Source organism: Populus euphratica, unplaced genomic scaffold (assembly GCF_000495115.2).
Source record: "Populus euphratica unplaced genomic scaffold, PopEup_1.0 scaffold1.1, whole genome shotgun sequence".
Lineage (NCBI taxonomy): Eukaryota > Viridiplantae > Streptophyta > Magnoliopsida > Malpighiales > Salicaceae > Populus > Populus euphratica.
In genome coordinates, this window is record NW_011499845.1 from 3,084,430 (window position 1) to 3,105,047 (window position 20,618).

At 31.9% G+C, this 20,618-nt stretch overlaps 2 protein-coding genes across 3 annotated transcripts; one reads left to right on the top strand and one right to left on the bottom strand.

The window, feature by feature from the left end:
* Nucleotides 1-554: 554 nt before the first annotated feature.
* Nucleotides 555-881, top strand: LOC105128050 (probable calcium-binding protein CML30). The gene has a single exon (XM_011029561.1). The coding sequence runs from the start codon at nucleotides 555-557 to the stop codon at nucleotides 879-881; it is 327 nt and encodes a 108-aa protein (XP_011027863.1).
* Nucleotides 882-3,277: 2,396 nt separating this feature from the next.
* LOC105120703 (uncharacterized) lies at nucleotides 3,278-5,874 on the bottom strand. Of its 2 annotated transcripts, none has more exons than XM_011019020.1 (3): nucleotides 5,109-5,874; nucleotides 4,511-4,990; nucleotides 3,278-4,111 (listed from the first exon to the last, which is right to left on the bottom strand). In XM_011019020.1, the coding sequence occupies exons 1-3, from the start codon at nucleotides 5,623-5,625 to the stop codon at nucleotides 3,804-3,806; spliced, it is 1,305 nt and encodes a 434-aa protein (XP_011017322.1). In that variant the 5' UTR covers nucleotides 5,626-5,874; the 3' UTR covers nucleotides 3,278-3,803. The 2 variants fall into 2 exon arrangements, with proteins under 2 accessions (XP_011017322.1, XP_011017315.1); XM_011019013.1 differs by having other exon boundaries at nucleotides 4,469-4,990.
* Nucleotides 5,875-20,618: the final 14,744 nt, after the last annotated feature.

Below are 20,618 nucleotides of genomic sequence, written 5' to 3' on the forward strand. Positions count from 1 at the left end.
TGCATCTGTCTTAATTCTATACGTATGTTCTTAACTGCAAAGGTTCCACATATAAATGTATCGGACCCTCTTTACCAATATCGATGTGCTGCTCTAAAAGTTGAAAGGAAATTCTGGAACAACCCCCCTACTCCCACGTCATCTCAAGTGGGAAGTCAATTGCTCCTCTTGCCAAGTAGATTACCCCAGGTTTAACAACAACTTCATCAAGTTAGTTTGTTTCCTGTGTCCTTCTTGAACGATTCCGTTTTTGAGTTCTATATAAGTAAAATGGGGTCTGAAGGAAAATAGAACCTGTTAATTGTGTATCTGAAAGAAAGTTCCTACACCATTAATAACCCAATTTCTTTCTCTCACTCCCAGTGGAGAAAATGTTAGCATGGATGTCTGGCTGTATACTCTTAAATATCCTGGTTTACCTTCAAACTCTATTAAATATTTTCTTCGCAAGTGTCAAAACAAGCCTGAGTTCTGAAAAGTTGAAGAAACAACAGGGTTGTGTTCAATATCATGACAGGGAACATCATGTAAAACTAAACCAGGCAGATATAAAAATGGTCATGAACAGGTTAGGATTGGTGTTTCACGAAGACTGCTTGGGTGGTGACGAGGGATTCGGTGCAGATGAGCTATTAAGTTTATTCGAGGAAGAGGAACCCCGCAGCTTGGAGGAGGTGAAGGAAGTTTTTGACGTGTTTGATGAGAACAAAGATGGGTTTATAGATGCAAGAGAGTTAAACAGGGTGATGCGTCGTTTGGGTTTGAAGGAAGGGATGGAAGTAGAGGAGTGTTCAAGAATGATCCAAGCCGTTGGAAAGGATACGAAGGAAAAGATCGATTTCAACGACTTTTTCAGGTTTATGGAGAGGTGTTATTACTGAACGCCTGTAACAACGTTGCTTGATGATTGAAAGACATGTGAATTATTATGAATATTTTTATTTTTGGACATTCTTGTTTCGTGAGGCTATTAATTAATCGAGTGCAAATTATTCTTCCTCCTGTTTTTTTTCTTTGAAACTGCTTGCTAGTGGTGCAACAATGTAGTATCATGGGAAGGCTTGACCTACTCCTTACATTAAGAATAAATCTAGATGGAAAGATAAATTTGTCATTTTATTTGTTATTTTCCTTTTCGTTTGCTGTCTGTCCGGACACAGGACCAGATGCCCAGCCCTGAATGCATTGACGTATGTACGTGTTCAAGACTGTATCTTTGTCTGGATGCGATGTTTTGTTGGGCCTGATGCAGACCCGGAACACAATATAAATACCAAATGTTTATGAGCTGTTGGGTCATCAATGTTTGTTGGATGTAAATCCGGAACCCCCACGCAAAAAAACGTAGAGAAGACGAAAGAAAGAAATATAAAGCAGCTGCTTAATGGTGGCGTGTTGGCCCGTGACAACAGTATACCGAAAGATCATGTCACCACATGATACGTTTCTTGAACGGCAGGTAACTATATGCACACGGAACTTTTTGCGCAGAAGTAGACAGTTGCAAACAGATGCACCCCATGTGGGTGAGGCATGAAATCACAGAAGATTCTGCCGATGAGGGAACGAAAGGAAACTGTGTTCAACAGTTCCCATCATGAATGCACTAGGAGGGGTGGGTGGTGTTTGCTTCTGGTTGCAGACTTTGTGCCTGAATTCTGCAGGCCCTTGAGAAAAGGATGTTTGACACAAGTTTCAGTTTCTTGTTTTGCGTCTTTATTAGCCTCCGCATCAGCAGCAGCAGCTGCGTCGTCACCGTGGCCTTCAACAACAAAATTGCACATCCTCTTCCACTTTGCGGTAACAAACCAAACCACCTCTTTCCCCTTAAAAAGCCACCCTTTAAAGGTCAAGCTCCTGATAATCTTCAACCTTTGTTTCCCTTTTGGACAACGTAAAGTTAGCAAAATACTCTGATACTAATGTCATTTCCTATTTTAATTTCAAGCCCTTTGAATTTGCTCCTTCCTTCTCAGTAGACTGCCACTCCATGTTTTATTCAAGGGTGATGCTATTCTTCACATACTATTTACAAACTCAATTACGTCCAATTAAACTCTATTGGGTCTATTCCATCGTAGAATATTGATCAGTTTATTTTAATTTATATGTGAATTTGACAAATAGTCCCTATCCTGTCCTCTGATTTCATGTAAGTGTCACCGCATGTTGCGTTCAGATTTGAAAAAAAGAAAAAGACACGTACCCAGACGATGGAATGAAGTTATATATCCTTATTATTTCGCCAGTATTGATAAGAGGCTGTTTTGAAGTGTGATTATTTATATTTGAAATGTATTAAAATAATAATTTTGTTTTTAAAATTTTATTTAGTGTGGTTATAATTGCCATTTATATTTGAAATACAGTGTAACAATATTTTTTATTTTTTAAATATTAATACACTGAAATTATTTAAAAATAAAAAAAAAATCAATTTTTAATGAAATGGTGGTTTATCAACTGTGACAAACACATAACATTTTTAAACCAATTAATGTGGCATTATCTTGTCGAAAGGTTTTTCAAATGAAGGACATTGGGATGTCATCATGTAATAAAATACCTATCTCTATAAGATTAGTTAGGTTGCTATGTTGTAATTTATTTTCTGAGTTCAAATCTTAAAATTAATATTCAAATCTTTTTATTAAATTTCTCTTAATCTATACTAAATCAACGTGAGAGCTGTATTGAGAAAGGAAATTAATCTGACTGGTGCTCAAGGATATTCAAGAAACCTGTTAACGTGGAATAAGAAAATATTTATTATCTTGTATCTTTATGATCTCTCTTATATTTTTCTTAAATGCTATCTTGCTTCTTCTTTTTTCAATATTTTTTTTTAATAATTGAGTTTGAATTATATCTAAAAGACTTGAAATCTTATGGTTGGAAACTCATTATCAGCTTTTTATATTATTGTTTCACTGTTTATTTATTTTATGTGGAATTAATATGTCTCATATTCCTCCAGCCTATTTTTAGAGCTTTGTTAAATGCATTAAGCTGTACAATCTTTACTAAGAAATTTAACTTCAATATCTTGACTGGGATATTAAATTTAATAGTCGAGTTTATATTATAGGTAAAAGAATAAAATCTTGTAATAAATAACTTATTCTCAATTTCATAAATGATTTTTTTGTTATTAATTTATTTATTTTATGTTTGATTGATGGTTTTATAATTTATCATAAATGAAAAACGGGTGTCATTTTTAACTGTCATAATTAATTAGTAAAAGTAACGAAAAAATATCACATTAGGCACACATAATGATGGAAGGGTCCCACTAGGCAGTACTGGTAATTTTGGACTGAGGAACAAAAATAGCACGGGCGATGGACGCTTTCAAACAAAGGAAAAGGCAAGCGACATCATCGTTGCTCCCCTCTTTCAAAAGCTGAAGATTAATGCTCTAAAATGACTTCAGATGGATAGAGGGCTTCAAAGAGGAGGACAAGTGCTTTATAGATAGAGAAATAAGAAGGGATAATATGACATTAATACTCCTTAATCGGATCTATTTGTTTCACTTTAGAAAGGGTCCTCATGTGATAGCAGAAGATTTCACTAAAAAGAAAACAAAAATAGAGTGCTGGTGTGACATGACAGCAACAGACGAATGCAGATTTTATCTTCTGCCATCCAACTGCAACAATTCACTAGAACCCCTTTCTCTTTTTCCTCTAATGGCCACTCGGTTATATTGTGGCACATCCACATTAAGCATCTCTATGATATGATTTCTGCACAAAAAAAAAAGGTTTACAGCTTTTTTCTCTTCTACACTTCTGACTTCATGTGGCTCCTACCCCGAGAAAGTCAATGAACGGTGGTGGAACAGTCTCAAAATGGCCGCTAACTCTGCTCTGATCTGCCACTGATGGGGATGAACGTGAAGGCTCCCTGGCTGAAACTGCTTGAGGTAATGTTGACGCTGTAGAGTCTGAGAAGCAATAAGGGTATTGGTGGTTTGACTGTTGCATTGTCAGCATGTATGAAGGGTGTTGTTGGGGATAGAAACCAGAAATGCGGGTTTCATCATTTGGCCTATCCCATGATATGGTTTGGCTGAACATGCCCATCGTGTCATTACTTTTGGGACCTGCAAGAAACACAGACCAATTACCAAGATGCAAATAACTACTGGCAGTTAAGAGAAAGAAGCATGCCCAAGTTTATACAGAATTTAGAGCAACAAATGAGTTAGGGGAGAAGGTTTGTTTCAGTCTGCGAAGCGAAGGAGTAAATGAAACCCAGATTAATCAACCTGGTTTCGACTGAAAATAAATTGAAGATAATAATAAAGCTAGGAAATGTGGTAGGCTATCCAAAAAGAAACCAATGAGGGAGCAGCACAGAAACCCAGATACACAAAAGATTACACAACATGAGCAAAAAAGAATGTTGAGAGAGGGGGAGAGAGAGGGATTGGGATTGGGGGATCACAAAGGACACATACTAGAGAAGAAATCAAAAGGTGTCTGCTGTGCACAAAACCCACTTTGAGAAACCTTAATGCTTAAGACTGATTCTCCCCCACTGGTCATGTGGGGGGATCCATTTAAGCCATAGTCAACCCCACCGCGACCAGCACCATTAAAGTTTCCGATTTGACAAGGAGATAACTTGTTTAATCCACCAGCACTGGAGATGTTGGGACAATATGGTGGTGGTACTGTTTTCATGCCTGCATCTCTACCGACAAAGCTTGGAATTTCCTCCATTCTTCTGTTGACAGATTGACTTAGCCTCCTTCTCCTGTAAGCACTTGATTGTTCTCTAAATTTTCTGGCCATTATGACATGCCAGTGGTTCTTGACTGCATTATCAGTTCTTCCAGGGAAAAGTCTTGCTATCATGGCCCATTTGTTACCATAAAGTCTATGAGCTTGCATTAGTCTCTCTTCTTCTTCTTCAGTGAAAGCTTTTCTGTTTATCCTTGGATCCAGCTGGTTAAACCACCTTAATCTACAGCTCTTACCTTCACATGACAATAATCAAAATGAGCCAAGCAGAAACTAGTGAGAAGAACCCCTTAACAAATGACAGCGGAAAAATTTGAACAGAAGTTTACAGTTTCTTTCTCATTAGTATTTTACCTGATCTACCTTCTAACTTCTCAGCTATAAGGTTCCAGTTTTGAGGGCCATAAAGAGCCACGAGTTTTTTCAGCTTGGAATCTTCTGCCGGCCTCCAATGCCCTCTTGTACAAAGCTTTGACTGCCCACTTTCTGTTTCCTTGCCACTCATCATATTTCCATCTGGATTTTCTTCATTAGATGAGTTAGCATCGTGATTTACAGTCTCGTTGTTCTCTCCGAACCCATCACTGCTATCAGAAACCCTGATCTCCACAGCAGTATCACTGTTAGCATGATAGTTTCCCGTGAAAGGAAATCCCCAAGTAAGCCTCCCATTTTCCATTTCATGAAAAGAAGAGGTAGGTGGTGTCATTCCAGATTTGGGACAAAGAGAACCAATGTCTCTATCGATAATTCCCATTGAAGAACAAGGAGAAGAAGTGGAAGATGAGGGGGAAGTAGAGTAGTAACAAGCAAGGCCATTGATTTCTGCTGTTATTATCTGGCGTTGCACGTGTAACAAGGTTCTGGCCATGCCTTCATTTCTATCTCTGACAAATGCAGTTATACAACTGAACAAGAAGTCATCTTGTGATTATCTAAACTCTGAAGATAAGAAGCTAGCTTTGACAGACAGTGATGAAGCGAAGGAGACATGTAAGTCTCCTGATACCAGAGAAAAACAGCAAGGGCTTTAAGAGAGAGACCTACACGGTTTCAGTGTTATTATCTTTTCTACCTTCACTCCGAGACTCCGGGGAAAGGAGAGAAGGCTTAAGGGGAAACGCAGTGTTTGTTTTTGGGTTTCAATTGTCCTTCTAGAAAAATTTAATATTTTATATTATTTTGATATATTAGTGTAAATAATAAATTTAAAAAAATATTTTAAAATATTATTTTAATATATTAAAAAATAAATAAAAACAATCTCTACAGTTCTAATTCCAAATACCGTCGGATCCTCACTTTTTTTTATTTAACTATAGAGTACCTCTTGTGCTTTGTAATACTAGCATTTCTTTCTTTTCTTTTCTTTTTTGAATCATCACACGTGTGAAAGTGAGAGACACACTCTCTTTTCTTTCCTGTTGAAGGCTCTTACTTCTTGGGCTGTCTCCCTCTCTTGTGACAAGAAAGACGAAAACGTGCAAGTGTTGCTAGCTTGGGCTTTCACAGGTCTATCCAGCTTTCTTTTCAAGGCAGAAAATGAAGGCATAACATAACAACCCCTGTCAAGCTCCAGTAAAACCTAGCTCCACTTCAACTCCTCCTCTCAGTCCCCATCAGTTCTTGTTATCTTTTACCTAGTGTTTGTTTGTTGGTATATTAATAGTTCTTTTTAGAAAAAAATATTAGTTTTTCTATTTTAAATTATCTTTTAAAAATATTTTTTTAAGATAATACATTAAAATAATTTTAAAAAATAAAAAATAACTTAAAAAAAAAATAAGAATACCTTAACCCAGGTTCAAATTAACCAACTAAAGTTGACCCATCAACTAAACGCTTGTGCCAGACTATTACTTCAATTTAAAAAAAAATATTTTTTTCTTCTTTTTTTTTTTATTTTTTTGTGACATCTTATTTTTTTTTACTACCATTTGATTATTTTTGTTCATTTTATAGTTACCAGTTCTTTATAGAATATGCATTTTGACTTTTAAGATGATGAAATAATTTGGTGGAGAAAAGAAATTAGAATTGCGCAGATACTACATGCACTTGACATTTAGTTGTGCATGCATGTAGGTATTAACTATTGTTATAGTTTGAAAATTATTATATATTTTTTTATTAATTAATTAATTTTAAATATATAATTGAAGACAAATATGGAGCCTGATTGTAACAGTTCAGGAAGGAAATTTACCTTAACGTCATCTGAATCCCAACACGACCGTACAGCCCTCTCTGTCACTTTCACGGAGCCATTTTGCTGTAAGAAAACACGTTACCCCTATCTTTTATGCGCGCGTAATTTAGAGAAACTCATTATTGGTATCTACGTGGTCCATCGTATGAACTTCGCTCATATATTTGTTTGAGATGTCCTCGTGAAGTTCTGTTGGATGATAAAAATGAGTGTGTTTGGGATACTAAGGTATAGTTGAAGTTTTCATGCTGTTTTTCTAAAAAGACAGTAAAAAATATATATTTTTAGTTTTTACTTAATCTAACACTCACTGCATCTCAATACACTAAATATTCATTGCGTTTTGGAGGATAGCTGAGATTGTTTTCTAGAATATTTTTTATTTTAAAAAATATATTAATAATATTTTTTATTTTTAAAAAATAATTTTTGAAAGTAACATTTGAAAATGGTTTGAAAATATCAAAAATATATTAATTTAAAATAAAATTTAAATTTAAATTTTTAAAAAAACATTTTTAAAATATAATGCCGAACAGACACACACAAAATAAATGCCAGCGACTCTTGCCGTTTATTTTTCATTAGATAGGATAGCATATTTACATGCAATTTACTCTAACTGTAGAGGTATTTTATATTCTAGCTTTAATACCGCTATTAAGTCCGTGACTTGAAAACATTATATCCCATGCCAAGTTTGTGATCATTCTGTGTATAGACTTGTTTTATCAAATAAAAAAATATTTGTTAAAAATGATGTCGTCTTTGAAATAAAGAAGTGTGAACCAGACGAGTGCTAAATCGATTCTATAATATTAGTTTGTCTTGAATGATATATTTTTTTATATCAACCGATAAATTAACAATTACAGAAACTATATTTTTCAAATGAAAATAATAAAAAATAAAATTCACGACCCACATCTTTGCCTGAAATCTCTCTCTTCTTTGTATTTCTTTTCTTAATAAATCTCATGAAATAGCTAATACAACGTTCTTACGTATTCTAAATGCACCATAAAAGTATATAATATGGTTTCTATAGAATTTTCTGTAGCAAAATTTTCAATGAATAAAAATTGAGGTGTTGAATGCTCGATATTTTAATAAATGAACACTGATGTCTTGTATTTAAAAATGAGAACAACAAATCAATGTTAGACCATAAATTTCAGCTCCCGATACTTCTATTGACAAGTCGGATCACTCAATTCTCGAAGAGGAGGTTTTCTCGACATTCATCAGTTAGAGCAGTGAACAAAAAAACGTCAAGTGGTGCGCGAATTTTCAATCTCGAGGAATGTCTTTAACACTGCACTTCCATTTATCGAAACACTTGCCATAAAATACCAAAAAGAAAAATAAATTAGTGTCAAGCAGAAGAATTCTCCTTATTTGTTTATTCATTTTTACATTTTTCTCTCTACCTGTTGGAAAATCCACTGATAGACGTTTCATTTAATGTGGTCACAGTAACAGGAATGTACTATGCTTGCTGAGGAGTAGCGGTCAAAAACTTTGAAAACCTGACTCTCTGCGGGAGCTAGACTATCCCAGTGCAATTGGCAAAAGCCCCACCATTTGCAGCTACTTCCAACCTCCCCAAGCCCCTTGGGGTCATAGGGTCCCAACCAAAGAAGGCATGTATCTGCGTCATTTTACTCACTGTCCCCCCCTGCCTTCTTGAAACCGCGCAACTGCTCCATGTCACTGTCATTTATGGTGCTTGTGAACATGTGAACTTGCTCGTGGGACGAGATCGTTTGGGACTGATGTCATCATGACCATCTGTTTAGCTAGCGACAAGCAAAATCTTTTATTTTTATTGCGCGCGCGCTAAATTTGCTCAAAAGCATCCCATATATACAAACGCAAACGCAAACATCAAGATATTCAAGAAAATATTTAGTTTTTACACTTTAACATGTAGTTTTGATATTATTTCTTATCAGAGAGAGAATTTTCACTTAAACACGAGAGCACTTCCAACATATTATTTAATTGACGTATAATGCAAAGTTTTATGAAACCAATAATAGCGAAACAAAAGAGTCGTTTTGATTTTTGTAAGATTTTTAATTTAGAACATGCTTTATATGATTTATTGAAGATTAATTTTAAAATTTATATTATAATTCAAAACTCATTTTTAATAAATAATTTATGATGAAAATGAGTTGAATTAAAGGTAAATCTGATAAAAAATTGAACAAATCAACTTTCTTTTTTTTAAAAAAAAAACCTATCAACAAATATTTAAACTTTTGATTATGGGTTCGTTTGTTTATGAGGCACGCATTTGTGTTTTAAGTAAAATACAACTTCTGCATGTTTGGTAAAAAAAAAACAAGATTTATTATTTATAGACCCCACCTTTCATTGTGTTTGCAATGCAGTGTGAGAAGAAGCAGCTTAAAGATACTTTTGATGCAGTATGTGTTCAAACACAATAAACAACGACACGCCTTACAGAATAGTAGAAATAGAGAAAAGGGAAGTTAACCGCTCTTCCCTTTCCTCTTTTCCCTTCTCCTTCTTATATACTTCTATGTCTCCACTATTATGCTACGTGAGTAGTGGAGACTTCACTGTTCACATTAAAAAATAGTGGACTAGCTCTTTATTTTCTCTCTTCTTCTCCTTCTCCTTCTACACTTCTCTATGTCTCCACTACTCTGCTACGTGAATACTAGAGGCTCCACTATTCACATTAAAGAATAGTGGACCGTAACTCCCTCATCACCATATAGGGTCGTTGCCTCTTCACCTTACTTTCTCCTTCTCCTTTTTTTTTCCCTGCATTTCTTAATGTTTTTCACTATTCTGCTACATGAATAATGAAAACTCTGTTGTTCGCACCGAAAAATAATGGACCGCCACTCCCTCACCATTGCCAAGGGACACTGCCTCTTCCCCCTCCCCTTCTTTTTCTGTATTTCTCCATGTCTCCACTGTTCTGCTACGTGAACAATAGAGAGCAGCTTCATTGTTAACAGGCCTAATTAGGTTCGGCCCAAATCCAAATACATCGAACCGTGTGTAATCTAGTAAAAATAAAAAAAATAAAAAATTCTTAGATATTGTGTTTTATTTAAAAAATTAATGTTTAACATGATTCAATGACACTTCATAATTATATTTGAAAAATATCAAATGATGACACAACATTTACAGAATATAATCGCAATCTTAATTTTATTTTTAATGATATTTTATCTAATGTTGTTGTACACTTAAGAAATTATGAAAACTGTAGTCTTTGTTTAATAGATTTTATATGCGATAAAATGGCATACAGTTTAATGCAATAATAAAAAAATATTTTATATAAAATATTATTTATTTCATGATATAATAATAGTAGTTAAATCAATAATATTTCAATTAAAAACCATCAATATTAATATCTTTTTTAATTATTTTATAACCTTAATTTAAAAAGTATTTTTTAACCAAACATGCAAAATTATTTTTTATTCAATCTCAATTTCAACAATGATTTTAATAAATCAATATTAACTAAAAATATTTTTATAAAAAAATTATTTTTAAATTATAATCATAATTATCACAATACAGAATATATACAAGGTAAAAAAATTAATTTTTTATTTAAATAAAATATCATTTACAAGATTTAAAAAGTAAGTACTGATAACATATCATGTCCATTACAGAAAACACATAGGAGAGGTTGCGCGTTGAGCCTTAAAGGTACAGAAATACATGAAATCTTCCAAAGACAGATAAATTAAGTATTTAGTCGACACTCCCCCGGCAAACATTTCGCCAGCAAGCACTCAATGCTATCGATAATAGAGCAGCCAGCCCATCACAAACTTCCAAAAACAGATAAATTAAGCAAATGCTGTGAGAAACAGACACCAGACGGGAACTATAAAAACCGAAACCATGAAAGCATCAAAACCCAGATAGGCACAACAACAATATACAAGGAGCAAGCTCAAGTCTAACCCATCCACAAACTGCAATCCGCAAAACTGTTGAAGTAGCAGGCCCTGAATTAGACAGGTAATAAAAATTAGAGTCCATAACACAACAAGAGGAGGAGCAGACCCTGCTTTGAATTAACGGCCAATGCAGGGCAATCAATTTAAGTTCCACAAGGAACAAATGCCACGAGGGTCGATATGATGATAGTCCAGTATAAAAACCAATGCAACAATAGTAATACTAAAAATTAAGCTGCCAGCATCGGAAAGTGAGGCCCTTCAAAAATTAAAAGGCATCCACTTCCACGGGACCATGTCAGTGGAGATCTGCTTGCATACTTTTCAAATTACGAAGGAACCATATTCTACGGCACCGATTCACTTGGTCTCGGACTTTTCAGATGTTAAACCCAACCGGAGTGTGGAAACATAAATTTGGCAATGTAAAAATATGGCAATATATTTGCTTCCATCGTTCAAATCTTCGCCTCTGGTTCCCAAATAGAGACCGCAGGCTTTCTTATTTTATTGTGTCGTCGGCCACCTGCCTTTCCATCCCTACGTGTGCCCTTGCTTTCACGTGTGGAACCCTTGTCGTATACGTGTGTGTGTGTGTGTAATTATTGTCCCTGACTTGCCTCGTTACAAACTTCGGATGCCTCCCTTACGTTCGCCTGTCCTGAATTGATCTTTCCCAACACTCTCTCCCAGAGAGCGTACCATCACGAGGCGGCCAGAAACCCCAACAGGAAGACCGAAAAGTTTTTTTAAACATGAAACTTTTACACGGTAGGGAGTCTGAGAATGGAGATATTCAAAATAATAATCGTTTGATCATGGAATATTTATTTTTGTCTTCATTTTTTATATAAAAAAAATAAAAATTAATTGATATATGGACAAAACACAGGGATACGATAATTCGAGTTTGATTATTTTTGCATTCTAATATATTTTAAAATAAATATTTTATTTATTTAAATTAAATATTTTTTATATATTTAAATTGTTTCAACAGGTTAATAAACTGATGTTAAAATATATTTTTAAAAAACAATTATTACTCTAATATAATAGAATCAAACTGTCTTGATGAATAAAAAACAAGATTTTAAAAGAAAAAAATGTTTAGTCATGTGAAGGTGGGTATAACATATGAAATTAAATATGTATTGACATTCAAAACTTTGATGGATCAGGTCACAAACAGGTTATCACAACTTTTGAAGGTTTCCAAAATTATATATGGTTTTTTCAAGTTCTTAGTGGAAATGTAATTTTAATTTTAATCAAATAGATGGCCTTTTTAAGTTCAAGTTAATGACACAGTAAAATATTTTCAAATAGATATGAAAATGAAAAGTATAATATTTTTTTCTAAACAAAACATTTACTTATTTATATATACACTTACTCCTGCAAATAAAGAAGGTAGGAATTCAACCATAAGAATATAATTTAATTAGTTAGGTTTCAAATTTATTTTTTAAAATTTATTAATTTAAATTTTATAATTACTTAAAATTTATATTATTGTTAATTTTAAAATCTGTAAAATTAGTCAAGATGTGCACAAACTAATTGAAATATTCACGTTGATAAAAAAAAAAATTAATCTAGAAATATAGTTTAACTTATTAAATTTTAAATTTATTTTTTAAAAATTATTAATTCGAGTCTCATAAATCTTAAATTTATATAAGTATTAATTTTAAAATATATAAAATTAATTAAAATTAATTAAAATTAGTATAAACTAATCCGAATACATAAGATAATAAAATAAATTAACTAATATTTTGAATCTATTTTAAAATGGTCACAAGTTTTAATTTTTTCAAAGTTACTTAAAAATCGTTGTTGTTCGATAATCAAAAGTTTGAAGTTTTTTAGAATGATTAAAACTTTATATTATTATTAATTTTAGAGCTCATTAAAAAAAAAAAAATTAACAATTGCGTTCGCAAGCACTAATGCAATGCCAAACACACTTAGATGCACGGGTGTGTAATTTACTTGCAATTCTAGATGGAAAGATAACCCAGGCTACAAGTCAAACCCCAGAGAGTTGCTTGTCACGTGATGTGAAACTTCAGATGAAGAACGTTATTGATTCACCGGAGCAAAGAGCAAAACAATTGTTAGAAGAAGCATCCCGTGGCCGTACTTGCATACGAGTGAGAGTGAGGGTTGCTGTCGAGAAGAGGATCTGTTCCCTCGATGCCCCCGAGCTCAGGTGAATGAGTTTGTTTGTTGAAATTAAACTAAACACATGAAAGAAAGAAACATGGTTTTGGGATTACCCTTCCGAGACAGAGAGCTGGCCTGATCAAATCTTTACCGTGCATGAGATAAAAGAGGTCACAGAGGTGTCCTATACACGGGGCCTGACCCATCGTATAAACAGTAGGGCCGATCCACGAGATTCTGCCGGGGCTGTTCCCTTGGAATCATGTGGTCAGGCATGTAAGGTGGGTGCCTTCGTTGCAGATGGGTACCCCATGACCCGTAAAACAAGACAAGTATCGGGGGTTTCAAAGGCAGAAGCTGGCTGTGCTCATAGAAGTTGGGAGAAGGAAAAAGAAAGAGTGACCATCAATATGCTAAGGCCTCTCTCTCTTCCCTGCGCACGTTGTATATCAAGTACGCAGGTCCGAAGGACTAAAAGCAACAATCAATTCGCTTTACCCATGCCAAGTGATATGTGACTTTAATGGCTGCTCTTAACGACGACCAGTTCTTCAGGAGCTTTGGGAGATGCAATTTCGAATTTGTTGGTGACGTCGTCGTTTGATAGTTTGAATGTGTTGTCGAAGGGGCGAGCTAAATCCTTCTGAATTTTGGACAGGACACACATCTAAGTACTGTACAGTGCATTGCAAATTCTCAAACAAGTATTTGCGATGATGGGACTCATTTTGGTGCTCGAAGAGTCGGTCCATGTCTGATCCTCAGAGGTATTTCTAGCAGAGATGATAATTTAATTTGAATACATTCATATTAATCAGATTAAATTTAAACGATTTTTAATATATATAATTATTTTACTTTATAAATAATTAATAAAACATGGATGCCAATGAACTCAACTCATAACATAATTTAAATCCAGCTACACACAAACATTCACACACATGTATAAACACCGTTTATTAGATAATAAATGGTGTTTAAGTAATAAATATCCAAATTATTGTCTGAAATCTAATAAATAAAATATTAATATTTAAATTTATCACTTCATAAATAATAAATAAAACATTAACATTATAAAAATATAATATATGAATATTCATTACCGTTCATAATTTCAAGATATCATTATTAATACGAGCAGAGTTGTGTGTTAGGGGCACCCTCCTTCCTTACAATATGGTTTAAGTTCCAATAGAAGTGGGGTTAGAGGGTTCTTTTTTAGAGTCTTTATTGAATCTCTCTACGTGGTACATTTGTTATCCCCGCAGTGCCTTACATATTTATTGAGCTTGCAGGATGTTCAGTTGGCTCGGAGAATAGTTAAGGTGCGCGTAAGCTGGTCTGAACACCCCGGTTATAAAAAATAAAAAAAAAGATATCATTATTAATTCATATTTTCAATAACATGACATTTTAAATATCACATCCTAAACTTGTATTTTATTTGATTTTTTTATATTTTTAAATAATTTTGATAAAAATAATATTTAAACAAGTAAAAATAAATCCAATGAGTGATTTTTCAATGTAAATACATTTTTGTAAACACATTCGGCATTATAATATCAATTACACGTAGCTTGAACTATTTTATCGCCGCCGCTTTTGTTACAGATTTGACTTAAATTTTTTCACGACGCAGAGAAAAAGGCACCAATGCTGCTCTCGCCACGAGAGGAATTGAAAACAATGGACAGAACAAGAAAACGACTTTAACACTAATCCTACCTATGGCTGACCAATTAGACTTCTTAATGATACACTGGTTAGAATCAGTGGAAAAAACATTAACAATAGTTACAGCTAGATTATGCTGGATAAAAAAAAATTGTTAGCTATTTAAAAAATATCTAAATATTATTAAAAAATAATATAAATAAAATAAAATTATATAAAAATTAATTCAATCATTCTGGCAAGTCTAAAAATAAACTAAATAATCAATATAAATATAACTTGATTTAAAATAAACATTGAATGTGAGATTTAAAAAATAACATAAGTAAATTCGAATTAACTTGTTAAACCCGTGACTCGGGTTGAGAAATAAAAATAATATCATAGAAAATAAATTATAAAATCTAATTCTCAATCAATTTAATGTTAAAAAATAAAATTAAAAAAAATTCGAGTTAACTAAATAAATCTACTATACTGTAGTCCAAGTCTAGAATAACCTCATAAAAAATAATTATAAAACTATAAAACTAATATCCTGTAATTAATATTGAAAAAAATAAATTATATATTTAAAAATAAAAAATATTATTTATATGAATAGTAGTATATGATGAGAGATATATTTAAAACCTTTGGTTTTTAGTTCTTTTTGTTACTTGGTGTAATAATGTAATATCTAGAGTTTTTATTTTCAGATATTCTTATTTAGAAATATGGTTAAGATTATTTTTTTAAAGTATTTTTATTAAAAAAATATATTAAAATAATAATTTTTTATTTTTAAAAAATAATTTTTGATATTAACGTATTAAAATAATCTAAAAACATCAAAAAAATATTAATTTTTAATAAAATATTTTAATTTTTTAAAAAATATTTTTAAAATACAAAAATAAACAAAACTGTATAATTCAGGAAAATTTATGTGTGAATCGAGTATACAGCACAAATGCAAAACTTAAGTTGGAGATTAACGGTTGGTGTCATGCATGATTTTAACTTCTTTTTTTTTAAATAAAAATATTATTATTTTAATAAATTTAAATTCTCAAACGAGTAATCTAATCTATTTATTTTTTTTCTATTTTTTATTCAAATCGAGATCCGGCATGTCTCAGGTTAACTAATAGGTGTATGACGGATTTTGGTATGGAGCTAGCCTATGAATAATCATACCCTCTCTTAACTTACAGTACCAAATACCCAATCCAATCGATCGCAATGTCAGGGTCCGGCATCAATCAATCAAACTAGTCAACCGGCGACGACGCCTCAAACTAGCATCTGAATTCTGAAGCCCTTTGTGTGCACTTTTCCCGCGTCAGTTCCGACTCCGACGCAACGGTATCGGATGTTAGTATTAGTATATTGCATGTGCGTAGATACGAATTTAGAATGTGGCCTTTGGGAGGTTAAGATTGTATAGTTTTTAACTTGAGAGGGTCATTTGTAGAATTTACTTAAATCTATTTGCAAAAACAGGGGAGATTTTGAAAAACCTTAAAATATGCGGGGGGACAAGACCGCTCCTAAGCTCTTTAAATCTGTCCATGAATAAACCCCTCGCTGTCGTTAATTGTCTTGAAGTTGATGTCTGTAAAGATCATGGAGATTTTGTTTCCGACCTCCTCGTCTGCTCGTATTTCCGTTAGAAAGTTAAGACCATCTGTTCTATTCCTTCCACTCGTTTTAACTTCACTAATTTTTCGTTTGTTTTTTAGAATTTATTTTTAAAAAATCTTTTTTTATAAAAGAGAATTTCTGATAAAAAAATATGTTTTTATATCTGACAGTATTATTAGAATTAAAAATAATTTGAGAAACACTTTCAGTTGTATTATAAAAAAATGACCTGAATTGATTTTTTATTTTTTTATTTTTTTTTAAATATATAAAATATTAAATGTGATTATTTTACTTCTCACAGTACAAAAAAAAAGATGTTTTTTATTTTTTAAAAATTTATAAAAAAAATTAAATATGATTATTTTACTTCTCGCAGTAAAAAAAAAGATATAAGAAGTATAACGGTGGAAAAAATAATTTACTGTATCATGTATTTATATATAGTTTATTTCATATTTATAAATATAATATAAATATTTTAAATGTGATATCATAGATACATAACCTAGTTAAATACTCTTTAAGTAAAATCTATTAATATTTTTTTCATTTTAAATCCTTGTAATATTCTTTTTCATATAAAAAAGGTTAAATTAGTTGATGGTATTAGTTTTATCAAATTAATATACTTTTATATTGTATATTGTAAATAAATCATTTTCTTATTTAAATATATTAGCAATTTATTGTTTTCTAATATTATTATATTTGAAGTATTTTATTGGTATATTATTGAAGTGTTGTACCACTTTAATTTTTAAATCCTTCATTGAAAATGTTTTTTTTTGCTCTTTTAAACTGAAAATATTTTTTCAATCTAAAACTTATGTTTTTTTATTGGAATCCCATAACAAGATTTTCACAATGTAACCACACAAGGAAAAGTTAGAAAATGCTCCGTATTAAAACATTTTTCATCAATCAAATAAAACCTAAATACTTATAAAATTCCAAGAAAATAAATGTTCATTTTAAACATAAAGGAGTTCCTTCTGATTTTTGCATGTGATTTTACTAAAATAATTTGTAAGAAAAATACTCAATATAGATTTACTAAAATAATTTGTAAGAAAAATACTCAATATAGATTATAGAGTGCTTTGCAATCAACTTTTAAACTTGATTTATTTATTAAAAAATATTTTTCACTCATAGTAATATTATGAATAATAATTAATTTATAATATCATTTAACAATTTCAATAGTTATCACCGCTATTCCATTACTCCACTGTCACTTTCACTGTCATTGTTACTGCCGCTGATATTCTTCCATTACTCCACTGTCACTTTCACTGTAACTGTTACTGCCGCTGATATTCCACCACCACCATCACCATTGCCCTAGCGCCCCCTCTACAACTATCACCACTAGTACTTCGTTATTGTAGTACACTACCATCATTATATTTATTGTTTTGATTTATCAAATTTTGTACAAGCTTTCATGTAAAATATATAAACCTTTTTTATATATTAAATAATTTACCAGTAAAATATTTTATATAAAACAGATATTCACGAGATAAAAGGTGTCTGTGCACATTTTTAAAAAAGCACGCTGCCCAGTTCCCTTTCTTATCGAACAGAACAAGCAAAATTAGGCTGGAAGTAGCAAATTCAGTTCTGCTTTCTAGTTGCACCAAAAAAGTTATTTGATCTATACAATTATTGACAAAAGCTTTTGCAGCAGATAAAAGCCACTCGTTTATCACCCTTGGTGTGTTTTAGAATACCACTCTTGATCTAGACTATGATATTATTGACGAGGTATCAATATTTAAATTCAAGGTATTTAAGGATAATGTTAATACGTGATGAGATTAGTTAATTTTTTGGTTTAAGTAATTTGTTTTTATTCCCAGCCAAAATGTTTGATGGTTTAATATTAACATCTCAAATGATTGGGAGCTGAGATATGTATAGTAAATCAAAATGGTTAGTACAAAATAAATATAAAAGATTTCATTTGATAAATATAGTAATTTTTATATAATTAAACAGGCAACTTTATAAAAATATATTTATATTTTAGAGAGATAAATTATAAAAACATACATACTATAATTGTTAAAAATTAAAATTTAAAAAATTCATAATATATTTATAACCTATAAATTTTTTTTTATAAAAATAAATTCAAACACATTACTTAACACGTAAAGCTTGAGCATGAAAGTCTTGGGCATGAGCCCATGCATCTTGAGAATAAATTAGGCTCGCGTTAGCCTGAGCCTATAAAGTTTTTTTTGGGGGGTCTTTGGGGTTTTATGGGATTTTTGAAGGCTTTTTTTAATTAATTACATTTAAGTTTATTAATTAAATTATTTTTATATATAAATTAATTTATATTTTATCTTATTCAATAACCCTGCATGTCTTTATTTGAGATATTTGATTCCTTTATATAAAAATAATATATTTTTTATTGTTTCATATTGTTTTTCCCAAGACGTAAAAAGAGCTAAGATAAATGCAGTCATCATATATATATCTGCATTCATGGATCCACTCAAGCCATGGTATAAATGCTCGATCTTGATAGCATACTGAAGGTTCATTCCACCTCGTGCGACCCACAAAACCCTCATAAAAAGAAGGAAGTCTGCAATAGTCTACAGACTACAGTAAAACAGTTGTTCAAGGTAGAAGTAATAAAAAGATTAGGGTTGCAGTGCTTGCTTGTGACAGGTAGCTATGCTGCTATAACCCTAGCTATGGACAGAAATGAAGCAGCTGACAGGTTGCTGTGTGGAGATGGTTCCTTAGACCGGGTTCCATGAAATATCCAGGTAAGGAATGGATCTATAAGTTTTATTAGGCCACTTATAGAGATTAAAGATAGAGGAGTTAAGACTGTCATCAGACTTTAATGGGCAGTAACAATTGTTGATGATACACAGAAATTATCAAAACCCAGAAAAGATCATCCAGAAAGAGATGACCTTCACTTAACAAATTTAATACAAACTGCTTCCTTGACCGTTCAACACAGTTTAGCGGGCCCTTTCCCGCGATCATCTTAAAAGGGACCAGGCTACGTAGAAGAGTCAAATTTTTAATATGATTTTTCATACACGTTCAAATAAAAAAATATATTCAAAAAAATCAATTTTATTTTAACATATTTAACATTTATACAACTATTAATTAACAGTAACGAACTAATACAACTTTAATCAAAACCTCTCTTCTACATAAAAAAATACTAAACAAACTTTTAACTCTCTTGTTCAACACGTAGAAATAACTCTTCAACTTAGAAATACTATTTTGACACTTCAATATAGCTCTTCCCTTGGAGCTATAAAAGTAAGAGATGAAAGACATAATTTTTTGTCATTTTATTAGTTATTTTTTTGAAGATGCCCTTCATAAATCACCCTCCTCTCAGTATACAGATTCAATTAATAATATCAAATACTTGGTATATTATATTTATACAATTTTATAAACACATGAAAATATATACTGTAGAATAATATTTTATTTAAAATTTGTTAAATTTTATTACCACTTGTGTTCTATAGAGAGTAACCCTCGGGTATAAATATTGAATACATTATTATCCTAACTTTATGGACATCTAGTATAGAAACGCTCCCACGATCATAGCTATTAATTTTCATTTGAAGTTCTAATTTAGTTTTTGAAATGAAATTAGTAACAAAGTAAATCCTTAGCTGGAAATTACTAAAAATAATCATAAATGGGTTAATTCTTCATACACGCCTTCGATCATCACATTCCGGACCCTGTGTTATATATAGAACACCAGTATTTAATTAACTATAGTGTATTATGGAAATTAATACTAGCAAAAAAAAAAAAAAACATACAAACCAGTAGGTAAGGTAGATCATAATCAGCGAGTATAGAATCTAGCTAGTTAATGAGTAATATGCTCGACAAGCTTTTCGAAACAAGAACAGTAGCGGCACTCTTTTTTTTCTACAGGATGAGAGGCTGAGAGCTATTTCGTAGCATTTTTTTTAACAATCAAAATTAAGTATTTTAACCACTAGATCTGCTTCTCGAGGCTGTAATGGCACTTATTAAAGCATCATTTGCCAGGGAGGCCAACCACGCAGTTGGTGCCCTACCAAACCGTTACTAAAAAATAACGTAACTTAAATGACCGGGAGTTATTTTTTTTAGTAATAATTATTTTTAAAGCTTAAATGACCGGGAGTTATT

What these genes read in the sequence shown, in the direction of transcription:
- LOC105128050 (XM_011029561.1), top strand. Translation starts at nt 555, where the DNA reads ATGGTCATGAACAGGTTAGGATTGGTGTTTCACGAAGACTGCTTGGGT.
- LOC105120703 (XM_011019013.1), bottom strand. Translation starts at nt 5,625, where the DNA reads ATGGCCAGAACCTTGTTACACGTGCAACGCCAGATAATAACAGCAGAA. An exon ending in GAAGTTAGAAGGTAGATCAG is followed by an intron (nt 4,991 to 5,108) that starts GTAAAATACTAA and finishes TGTCATGTGAAG; the next exon opens with GTAAGAGCTGTAGATTAAGG. An exon ending in ACCTTTTGATTTCTTCTCTA is followed by an intron (nt 4,112 to 4,468) that starts GTATGTGTCCTT and finishes TGTTTCTTGCAG; the next exon opens with GTCCCAAAAGTAATGACACG.